General features: G+C 38.7%; 1 protein-coding gene across 1 annotated transcript; it reads right to left on the bottom strand.

Moving 5' to 3' along the window:
• Nucleotides 1-2123: 2123 nt before the first annotated feature.
• Nucleotides 2124-3586, bottom strand: LOC137646257 (tigger transposable element-derived protein 1-like). The gene is made up of 2 exons (XM_068379374.1): nt 2737-3586; nt 2124-2461 (listed from the first exon to the last, which is right to left on the bottom strand). Exons 1-2 carry the CDS (start codon nt 3584-3586, stop codon nt 2124-2126), a joined length of 1188 nt encoding a protein of 395 aa, XP_068235475.1.
• Nucleotides 3587-12992: the final 9406 nt, after the last annotated feature.

The raw sequence follows: 12992 nt of genomic DNA, 5'->3' as shown, positions 1-12992 counted from the left end.
GTGAGGATTCTATAAGAATCCTAGTAGCTGGCCGAGTGGTGTCAGACAGATGCTTATTTTTGAGTAAGTTTCATATGCAGAAGGTTTGTGTATATTATTGATGTCTTTATTTGTGGGTTTTGTTAATTAATAAGAAATGGGGAGACAAATGCAGTTAGTAGTAATTGTAAAGATATAGAAAGAGTTGTGGAGAGACAGGAGAGTGAACGGGAGTTAGGTAGGATGTTTTCAACTAATTTCGCTGACTCCAGGGTTCTTTCCCGTAAACAACCCCCCAAACGACAGGATCCGTTCTTGAATGTCGAACGGAACATAGACGAATGAGACGTGGAAGCCGGGAAAAAGTCACGTGATTAAGGATAGCTTGACACGCCCAGGACGACCATATATAAGCAACGAGTAGACGGCATCTCGCTCTCTTCCTAGTAGTCACTCTGTATAATAGGTCTAACGACCTACTTAACCTGCCGGGTCTCCTTGACGACAACACATGGCGGCTGCCTATACCAAATTGAGGGACGGCGATTACGTAGAATACTAAAGCAGCCGCGAAATTACAGGGGAACAATTACCCCTGAGAACGAAGGACGACGAACAAAGTTACTACGCCCGCACCTGAGTGTCTGTGAGTGCGTTTGGCGAGACGTCCCAGAGCGACCGAGAGGCGTGACGTCCCCGAGTGACCAAGGCGTGTCTAGAACTTCGCGCCAGCCTTCCCAACACCTGACGAAGGCTTATACTTCAGCGACGACAGTAGGCCTATAGATGACGTTTAGGCCTAACTAAACCAGGATTCACCAAATTCTCCAGCCAGTGTCAAGACGTCTGAGTTCATCACTAAGTGTTAATGTAGAAACCACGCTTTTGTTTTTGACTGCTTGTAAGTGCCTGTTCAAACCCCTTTTTATGTCTAGTAAAGAAAGAAACCAGCATTCGTATCCCTCACCCACGAAACTTTGCTTATGTAAACTCCTGAGAGAAATTCAATTAATATTAAACTAAAGGAAGAGGTAAGATACTAGACTGATTAAGAAGTTATTGCTAACTAAATCAAGGACATCTTCACATATATATATATATATATATTTATATATATATATATATATATATATATATATATATATATATATATATATATATATATATACATATGTATATATATATATTTATATATATATATATATATATATTATATATATATATATATATATATATATATATATATATATATATATATAAATATATATATATATATATATATATATATATATATATATATATATATATATATATATATATATATAAGTATATGTATATATAAATATATATTTTTATATGTATATATATATATATATATATATATATATATATATATATATGTATATATATATATATATATATATATATATATATATATATATATATATATATATATATATATATATATATATATATATATATATATTTATATACTGTGGGAACTCTATGTGCGATCTTAATTTTTTCCGGGCACCGCTTTGGACGTTAAAACAATCGTATGTTGGTGCAAATTTTTCCATAAGAATACACTGTAATTTGTATAAATAATTCCACAGCCCAAAAACCTATGATAACTCCTTAATAAATTGGTACATATAATTACACATTACATTAATACAATTGGATCATGCAGAAAGATGTAAAAAAAAAGAATAATAAAAAAAAAATAATAGATAAAAAAGGGGTTTTTATTATCACTTTACATTAGAGACAGGCCAATGCAGGTGCAGGAATTGCTAAGCAGGAGGAGACGGAAGGTGGCAAAGAGGTAGAGATGGCGACTGCGATAACGTTCCGTACCTCACTCCAACTTACACTACGTGAACTTTAACCTAACTTAGCTTATTTATCTATTTTTATTTTTATGTTTCATATTTTTTTTTACATTATTTCTCTTTTTTATTTTTATTTTTCATCACTTTCACTCTATTCAGTTTCAATTTTCTTTCCTTCACTTTCTTTCAATCATCTCGCTCACTTGATCACTTTGTAGTTTTTTTTTTAAAGAAACTATTGAGAGAAAGTTGCTTGGTACGGCTTTCAAAAATTTTACTGAAATGGGTTAAACAAACATCATTGAATTACTAAATTACACAGCAAATCTGAAGTTTCTCTGGGTGATGCTTATCAATGAAATCAACCCCGTGTCGATGATATGCCAACATCTGTTTTATTTCAGCTGAACTTAAGATGGGATCTACCTCCTTGATGTCCTCTGACTCACTCAACTGCACTTGGAACTCATCATTCTGCTTGGCATACAGCTCCTTGACTTCCTCGGTGGTGAGCTCTTCATGATGCTCATCGAAAAGTTCTGTGATATCATCTTCATCGACCTCCAGACCCATGGACATGCCAAGGGATACAATCTCATCTACGTCTTCTTCTACGGCAGGCATAAGTTCAGGCTTGGGGCCAAAACCTTCAAAATGTTTTAGAGAAACAGCATCATGCCAAAGCTTCTTCCAAGCTGAATTCAGTGTCTGATGGGTTACTCCCTCCCAAGCCTGATTTATGATCTTCAAGCAGTGCACGATATTGAAATGGCTCCTCCAAAATTTATGCAAAGTTAAGTTGATGCTTTGCGTGACATTAAAGTACTGCTTAAATATGTGCTTGGTGTAGAGCTTTTCAAAATTAGAGATGACATGTTGGTCCATGGGCTGGAGGATAAGGGTGGTGTTCAGTGGAAGATACAGCACTCTGATGAATTTGAACTGGTCGATGATAATATCTTCGAGTCCTGGGGTGTGAGCAGGAGAGCATTATTAATACAAAGCAAGCCCTTCAAAGGCAAATTCTTCTCCTGAAGGTACTTCTTGATAGCAAGGCCAAAAACTAGGTTTACCCATTCAACAAAGAAATGCCTAGTAACCAAAGCCTTAGAATTAGCACGCCACAAAACATGCAGCATGTTCTCATGGATGCTATGTGCCTTAAATGTCCTACGGTTTTCGGGATGATAAACCAATAACAGCATTATTTTGCAGTGCAAGCTGGCGTTGACACATAGGTCAAGAGTCAACTGATCCTTCATAGGCTTATGTCCAGGCATTTTCTTCTCTTCGGCGGTGATGTACGTTTGACTTGGAATCTTTTTCCAAAACAGACCGGTTTCATCACAATTGAAAACTTGCTGCTCTATGTAGCTTTTATCCTCCACGATCTTTTCAAATTTCTTAACAAAATCGTTAGCAGGCTTAGTGTCCGCACTTGAAGCCTCTCCGTGCCGAACAACTGAAGGAATTCTGGTCCATCTCTTAAATTTCTCAAACCAACCACGAGATGCCTTAAATTCCTCCGTTGTAGGATCAGTTGAACTCTCCCTCGCGTCACCCCTAGAGTCCGCCGTCTTCAAGTCACAATAGATAGCAATGGCCCTCTCACAAAAGATCAATTCAGTGATCGTATCACGAACAATCTCTTTGTCCTTCATCCATATCAACAAAAGGTGTTCCATCTCTTCCAGAGTAGGGCTACGACGTTTAGAAATAATGGTGATCCCCTGCGATGGTTTGATTGCTTTAATAGCTGCCTTCTGCTTCATGATCGTCAAGATAGTAGACATATTCCAGCCATATTTTTAGTTATATCACTCACACGCACACCACATTCATGTTTTCTTTGTACCGAAACTAAGCTTCTTAGGACCCATGATTATACATAAGGTAAAAAATAAAACGTGAAAAAAGGAAGATAATAAGTGCAGTTGATAAAATACCGAACAGAGGATAACCACACGATGCGCACAAGAACAGAGAACTGACCGATGTGATACTCAATGGCATCCCTCCAATATGCTGTCATCTACTGGCGTAAACAAGAATCTACGACCGAAGTTTCGAGAAAATTCCATGGGTATGATCTATGTCAGATCTTGGAGACAAAAATTTGATCAAATTCTACTTTGGGTGTTGGAACTATCGTATGTAAAGACGATTGCAACTAGAGGTTCCACTGTATATCCCATATATATATATATATATATATATATATATATATATATATATATATATATATATATATATATATATATATATATATATGTATATATATATATATATATATATATATATATATATATATATATATATATATAGATATATATATATATATATATATATATATATATATATGTATATATATATATATATATATATATATATATATATATATATACATATATATATATATTTATTTATATATACATATATATATAAATATATATATATATATATATATATATATATATATATATATATATATATATATGTATATTATATATATGTATATATATAGATATAAATACACACACACACACATATATATATATATATATATATATATATATATATATATATATATATATTTATATATATATATATATATATATATATATATATATACATATATATATATATATATATATATATATATATATATATATATATATATATATATATATGTATATATACAGAAAACCTAAGTTTCCAGACATCAAATTATGAAACCGAATAGTAAAACAGTAGTTCTAATGATATAAGGAAATATCACCTGTAACTCATTACAACATCAAAAGGGCATATAAAACAAAAGATTATAATCCCCTTGCACAATGTAGACTGAGAAATACTAATTATATAATCCAAATGAGTTCATGCACATCACTTAAGAAGCTTGTTTAATGACACCACCAGCAGCCACTGCGAAGTGTTTAATATCTCTCAACTGACGTAAGTAAATTTTGAAGAACACTCTTGAAGATTTCCATCCTGTGTAAGCCTGTAAGCCAGCAAAGGACATTGATTGGAAAATCTCTTAAGGAGGAGGCAACTTTTCTAGGGTCATGACTTGCTGCAATACTCTCCGGGTTAGCCCTTCTGATGAAGTAGGTGAGTTTGGACCTTAACTCTTTCATAGAAAGGTTCAATACTTTTAAATCCCCTTTAACAACTTGACCGCCTCTAAAGGCCTGGCTCTTTGATAGGTAGGCTTTAAGGCTACCCACAGGGCACAGAGAAGGGTCCTCCAGTAGTGGAACAATTTTCCAGCGGTCCCAGCGTTTTGTGGTAGGTTCGTTTTTTGCCAAGAATGCAGGATCTGGATAAAGGTTTACCTCTCCGAAATCCGAGAATTCAATGTGGCCATCATCCCTTGAAAGGGCCACAATCTCACTGACTCTAGCACCAAACACCATAGCCAGCAAAATGATAGACTTTTGAGTCAGATCCCTCTGAGAGGCAGAGGTATTATCTATTGGAGAGGCAGAATGCAAAAATTTATCCAAGGACCATTAAATAGCCTTGGGAGGAGCATTAGGTTTCAGTTTAGCACAAGGCTTTTGGATCTTATTGAATAGCTTGCTATTAAGTTTACTATCAAAAGCATACGCGATTGGTCTAGTTAGTACAAACTTACATGAGGCAATAGTTGTAGAGGCTAGACCTTGATCATGTAGTGAATTAAAGAAAGAAATAGAGAAGTACTTAGAAATAGAAGAGGGCTGATGTCTTCTCACAAACGCAACCCATTTTTCCCAGGAAGACAAATTTCTTTTTTTCAGTAGTGTTAGATTTGTAATCTTCTATGAAATAAATTTTTTCCCTTGCAATTCCAAATTTTCTTTGAACTACAAAGCCGAGAAAATCATTAGCGGAAGGGTTTTTGTTATCCAGGAGGAAGCAAAGACAATTGTCTGTTGAACAACCTGGGATAGCACTGGAGATGGTAGAGGGATCTGCAGGGGTTTGAGTTCTAGAATAAGCGGGTACCAATTGCTCTTGGGCAACTTAAGAGCCACCAGAGCTGCATTTTCCTTGAAAGTCCACAGTTTGTTCAGTACTCTCAGTAGGAGAGGAATTAGGTAGATGTGAGACCACTTTTTCATATCCAGAGATATAACATGCATTCCTGCCGCATCTGGGTTAGAGTTTGGTGCTACATATCAAGGAAGTTTTTTTTTTTTTTTATGCTCATCGCAAAGATATCAATTTGCAGTTCTGGGACTTGCTCCAGAATGAAACAAAAGGATTTTAAGTCCAAAGACCATTCTGTTTCCTGAGGATTGGATCTCGACAGGGCTTCCGCCCTCACATTGCGAACCCCTTCGAGGAAAACTGCCGAAAGATGCCATTTCCTCCTTCTTTCTAAAGAGAGAACGGCTAGGATTGCATGGTTGATCTGAGGAGATAAGGAGCCCTGTCTGTTAACACAGTGCAGTATTGTGTTGTTGTCGATGACTAATTTGACATGTCAGAAACACTGCCATACCCTCCAGAACATTGCTTTAAAACTTCTGAAATGTGATCGACCACTGACCCCGTACTTTCTTGGAAGAGGAGTGTCCTCCTCAACCTTGTTCCGAGGCATCTGTGTGATTATTCACAGAAGGAGGAGGGTACTGAAGAGGGTCGTCGTTCGATATATTCTTGGCAGTGAACCACAGCTTGAGCTGCTTCCGCAGTAAGGCTGGGGTTTTGTGGCGAAGATCTCTCCGAGCCTTGGATGACTTTTTTCTCCAGACTCTGTTGGCATCTATGAGCCTTGCTTTCAGGATTAGGTTCGTCTCGGCAGTGAACTGTAATGACCCCAACACCCTTTCTTGTTGTCGTTTGGTATTTATGAAAAAAGTAGGCTCCTGACCGAGTTTGGAATTTAATTTCTCTAGACTTGTAGTAGAGAAGGGGTGTGAGAGTGTAGGTTCCTTTGAAGTCCTAGCTACTGGAATTTCCGAGCTGGAGAGACCCTGGACTTCTTGACGCTGATTTTGTACCCTAGAGATTGGGGGAAGTTCATAACCTCTTGGGCTTTTTGAAGCCATTCAGACTTCGTTGCAGCCCAGACTAACTAGTCATCCAGGTAAACCATCACCTGAAGACCTCTGCCCCAAAGTTGTTGGACAATGGCCTCGACTAGTATCAAGAAAATCCTTGGAGCTGTACTAAGCCCGAAGGGCATAGCTCTGAATATGTAGGCCTTTCTTGCTAATCTGTAAGATCTATGGAGACGGTGTAAACGTCCTCGGATAGTAGGGTCTGTATTTGAGACATAGTCAGCATCCAGAACTTTTGAATTTGTTTATTGGGGACAAGTCCAAAATAGTTTGAAGAGTTTTCGAATCTCTCTTGGGCACCCAGAATAGCCGCAATTGAAGATTCATAGATTTTGTGCAATGGATGACTCCCTTCCGGAGAAGGTCCTAAACGTAATTCTTCAAAAAGGGGTTTGTAGGTTGAAAGAACCTCTTGAACTGGAGTGGTTTCTGTCTCCATTTCCAGCATAGCCGTTTTGAAACTATTATGAGACCAGGGATCGAACTCTCATTGATCAATGACGAGATGAAGTCATCCCCCTACTGGAAGCTCCTCATTGTTGTTGCAAAGGACCTGTAACAATAGATGGCTTGTCTCTACTTCTTCGGCCTCTAGTTCTACTGCCTCTTCAGGACCTTCCCCTGTTACCAGAGCCCTTCCTATGAACTTTGGCAGGGAGAAACGTGGTGGTAGTTCTTTTGTACACCAAGTTGAAGGCTGGAGACTGTAAAACGTACTGCTGGGGAATCGTGCACTCGGTCTGGGCAATGACAGCCACTGAGGCTATTGTGAGAGGAAAGAGTTTCTTTCCTTTGAAGTGACTTCTGGGCTTCTTACCCTTGGGTTGAGGTCCTTCATTTGGGGGTAAATTTTCGTTCAGAGTAAATACCCCACTGGTCAATAAGGCTTTTATTCTCCTGAGCCACTTTGTCCATGACTTCTTTAACCAGCTTCTCAGGGAAGAGATCCTTCCCCCAAAAGTTGGAGTCGATCAGTTTTCTGGGTTCATGTCTGATCGTAGCAGCTGCTAGGATGTGTTCTCTACATGCTCTTCTGGCGAGTCCAGTACGTTTTGGCGCCGCTCTTTTGGCGACGATGATTTGGCACCGCCGTTTTAGTGCTAAATGGTTTTGGCGCTCGTTTTTTTGGCGCCAGCCCATTTGGCGCCAGCTTGAAAGTTTTCTGACCTTTTATATATATATATATATATATATATATATATATATATATATATATATATATATATATATATATATATATATATATATATATATATATATATATATATATATATATATATATATATATATATATATATATATATATATACATGTGTGTGTTAATATATATTGTACGGGTCAAAAATAAGATAAAAATAAAAAAAGTTCTATTTATTTTCGGCAATAAAGTATTAAAATGCTACAAAAATGAAATAAAATTAAATATTTTCACCAACATGTTAATGCATTTCATGGTTATATGCCAAACCACGTAAGTAATCCAGTGGTTCCCGTGAATCAAACTGCTCTACTATAGTTAAAATGCGTTCATCAGTCTTAATGTATTTTAAGCGTTTTCGAGCAGGAGGATTCCCAGCCATTAGCTGTTCATAATAAGAATCGCGTCCTTTCTGAATTCTCTTTATGCCATTGATGAATTTCCATATAACTGGGTGGTTCATTCCAAGCTCTGCATAGATTTTCCTGTGCATAGCTTCAGCATGATTGTTTGCCCTGTCCTCACCTAATATCGTTCGACTATACAAATTCCACATTTGCGTAGGGAAAAGTGGTGAACGTTGGCCATTTCCCCTCCTCAGAGGTCTTCCTACATAATTATCTTCGACCCAGTTCATTAACGGCCGGCTGGAGTTCATCAGGTGAATATTGCGCCATAGCATCGATGTATACATCCATGTTTTAATTTCAGCAACTTCCACATTTACTGCCGACGCACCGTGTGAATGTCCATTTACTTCTTTCACTACTTCCTGGTTCTTAGTATCAATACACCCTTTACACTCATTTTTTGATTCACACCTCTAAAACTTGAGAAAAGGATCGTTTTTGCTACATTTTTCAAACACGTACATATATCCGTTGTGTGAAAATTTTGGCTTACCTCTATTACTTAAGATTTTTTCGGCCATTTAAGGTATGGGCTGTACAAGAAACTGAAGAAAGGCGTTTTGCAATATAAAAAGACTTGAATATCGTAACAACTATCCTAACAACTAGTTTACTATTACAATTCTCAAATCAGAAAAGCCTTTGGTGTAATGAGATGATCGCTAAACGAGACACTGATAAAATTATATGATAACTAAACAAGACTTGAATATCGTAATAACTGGTTTGATATTACAATTCTCAAATCAGGCGAGCCTTTGGTGTGATGAGGTGATCACTAAATGAGACACAAATTTGCAGATGGTCCTTAAGTTTGTTTCTTGGCTCCAAAACAGCTCATCGCCATAACAATGAGTGCCAAATTGTCTATCGCCAAAATGGCGGCACCAAATCGTCCTGTTCCGCTTCTGGCTAGGATGGAAGCATGTTGATCCCTATGAAACATGGTCAGGTGAGTTTTAGCTAAGACAGGGAAGAGATAAGATTTGGAATTGTTTCCAATAAGCATCTCTATATACTATTGGAAGGATAAAGAGGCAAAAAGTCTCTCTTCAGCTTTCAGTTCTCCCTTTAATAGGGATTCGAGAATCCTGGGCAGATTCTCATTTAACTGTTTGCCTCCGCCGTCTTTATATAGTTTTCCAACAGTGAATTTATGTTGGACGTCCTCCCAATTGTTTGAATCTTAAGAAAGGGCTAGAGAGATAGGTTTACATTCCCTAGCACTGGGAAGGGTTTGTTCTCCGTTACTGATTTCAATACGGCCTCTAAGATTTTAGAAGCATGGGGGAAGACAGTATCTTTGGGGGCCACAAAAGTGGCCTGTTTCATCCCAAAGGCAGAAAGATGGGTATTAGTGAATTCAGCCATCTTAAAACTCCCTAACCTAAAGGGATTTAGCCTTGCTCAGATCCATAATGATTGTTTCCTTAGGGATTGTATCATCCCAAATGGACACTTCTAAGTTAATTCTCACGTAACAGTAAGGATAACTATTGATCAATGAAAAGAATTCCAAATCCAAAACTGGCTTTAAATCCACACCATCACCAATATGAATCAACACTTTGGTTAAAGCTATATTCTCAGCATAGTGCCACAGGTTCTTAACTGTGTATTCTGGTAGGCTCGAAGATTGGGGGCCTTAAAAGCAGGCGCCTGTTGTAAAGTTTCTATCCTCGCTATTAGATCTGCTTGAGAACGTTCATATTTGGAGGTTAAGTTTTTCCTGAAAGCTTTCATGGATGTCATTAGTTCTGAATTACTGGGTAGCAAAGATTTGTCTAATATTGGAACCAGGATGGACGTAAAAGTAGGTGCTTGGGTCGGAAGTAAAAATACATTAGAAGCTACAATCACCTGACGTACATACAGTGACTCTTCTGAGGCTCCATGGTCAGCGGGATCCTCTCCTTCTCTGATGAAACAGAAGTAGTAGACATGCCCAGGCTCATATCTTGCAGAGCATCTCGGACTTTATCATCTGCTGGTACTGGTGGGAGTTCGACCGTCAGTAACTGGTGACCAAAAAGGGGGTCACCTCAGCCTTGGGAAAAAAGAGGTCCTTCAGTTCCACATAGGTAATATATGTGGCATCTTGTTGAAAACTCTTCTGGAAGCCTCTTAACCAGTGTTGGAGCATCTTCTGACTTTGATCTCGGACCTCTAAGGAGACATTAGTGGCACAGAAGCCAGTTTGAAGGAAATACATGCAAACCTTGCTGTGAGTAGGGTCCCGGATTGCAGTGTTTCCCTTTGAAACATGGCAGCTTCCACGTTTCCAACAGGTCATGGGGCCACAGGGTAACTTGACCCGCCTGGTACAGGTGACCGTAGAGCAATCCATGTCATAAGTGACCAATAAAGATAAGAAATTTTAATGAGTACTGCATCATTAAAATATCACATCTTCTCAAATAAAGGAAATAAAAAATATATATCCTATCCTATACGAGCCTTCTCCTAAAGAATGGCTAAATCTAAAATATAAGAGAACACATGCCAAATGCTAAAAAATCTGGAATGATATATGAAGTAAAACATAATAACGGTGTGCAAGGAATATGGAGGAAAAGATCACATCAAAGGTACACAAGAACATCAAGAGTAGACAGGTTCCAATCGACCAACTCCAGAGGACAATGCTCCTCATAGGTGGGATAGGAAAGACCAGATGGCTAGTCTAAGGCTGCAGCTAGAATAACTCAAGCTTGCAAGACTGGAAGCAGAAAAAGGAGGTGTGGCAGTACTGTTTACATAGTCTAACCTGGCAATGGAATCAAGACTCCATTAGCTAGAGGGATATCTCAAGCTGACAAGACAGGAACTAGAGACAGAAGGGGGCACCTCTGCCTAGATAGGTTAACCAGGCAATGGAGTCAAGACTCCATACCAAGAGAGATATAGCAAAGGAAGAGAGACTGCATATATAGGACAAGCACTGCCATGGCAAGAGAGGAGTGACCCATTAGGTATCAACTCTGTGCCTAGATAGGGCTAAGCCATGGCAGAACTATGTAGGCCAGCCTAGCCTGCTAGCAGGTGAGGGAAACCTCAAAAGCTAAGGTGAGATGACTAGACAAGAGGAACAGAGCTCTGGCCTAGATAGGGTTAGGACATAAGAGAACTATGTAGGCAAGCCTAGCCTCCTAGCAGGTGAGGGAAAGCTCAAAACCTAGGGTGAGATGACTAAACAAGAGGAACAGAGTTCTGGTACAAATAGGTCATGACCTAACTAGGAAGGTGAAGGGGCAGAGAAACACCCAAGTGTGGACTCTATGGTGGCAGAGAGATTTCAACTTTGAAGGAAAAAGTCTCATCTACCTAGGCCAGGAAAGATACAAGTAGGCCCACTAACAGGCACAAGGAAAGGGGAAGGATGAATGGTAATGGGAAACTCAGAAAATGAAGAGGCGGCAGAGCAGGAAGGCCCCACATGGAACAACAATAGTGTCCCAAAGGGGTTGCCATAATAGTGCACAGAGGACAAGTCCTCACAACCAGGCATAGCCTACCAAAGATTAATAGAGAAGCCTAAAGATGGTAAGGTGACACAAGGAGGTCTACTAGTCAGCATCAGAGCTCAGGTAAGGTGTTCTAATGGATAGACATAAGTAGACACAGGGAACAGCATCCCTAGACCTGTGCCGCCTCGCCAAACATATAGGCTGAGTGTAAAGTAAAACACAGTCACCCTAGGGTAACTGAGAACACTGTCCCACTCCCAAAAGGACCTTCAAGGCCACAGCTCCCCGCTGTGACGAATCGGCAGCGTAGGAAGATAGACAGCCTCACCCAACCTGTAAGGTTTGGTGAAAAAAGAGAGTGGTGCACTAATGAATAATTACCAGGCCTAGACGCCGGCTAGGGTGGGCTAGCCTAAGCCAATGCTAATAAAAAACACAAAAGAAACCCCAAGGAATGATGGGAAGATACCATATACATATCACACTTTAGAATGATAAAAATAACATATTCCTAAAGTAAATGACTAAATAAGTAATAATGATTTCTGAGAGTTTGACGACATGATAAACGGCGCCGAAAGCCTGCCAGCTTCGGAACAAAATAGCATGCAACACAATCAAAGAAACGACTTTACTTTACTTTGATGGCTGCTTTTCCGGACCCATACAGCAGGGGAACCCCACTGTCTACAGGACCTCCACTGTCGTTTTACCTTGTTTGTTCAGGGTATTTAAGGTTTCATATCGCGTATTGTTCATTTACTGGTAAATCGTCACTGTCAAATGGCTCATGAAATAAGAAAGTCTTCAGTTTCCTCTTGAAAGCCCTGATATCTTCAATCATTCGAATGTTTCGTGGGAGCTTATTACATAGTCTCAGGGCCGCATATTTAAAGGCTTTGGAGCCTAAATTAGACATAAACCTAGGTTCCAATGCTTTGAAGTCATCTGTAACTAGGTAGAGACACGAAATTCTCCAACACACGAAAGGGTGGATACTCAACTTAGTCGATGAGGGAGAAATTGCCGCATCCCTGATCAAAAAA

Source organism: Palaemon carinicauda, chromosome 9 (genome assembly GCF_036898095.1).
Source record: "Palaemon carinicauda isolate YSFRI2023 chromosome 9, ASM3689809v2, whole genome shotgun sequence".
Classification (NCBI taxonomy): Eukaryota; Metazoa; Arthropoda; class Malacostraca; order Decapoda; family Palaemonidae; genus Palaemon; species Palaemon carinicauda.
The sequence above is the reverse complement of the archived record's forward strand: the minus strand, read 5'-3'. Positions and strand labels throughout refer to the sequence as shown.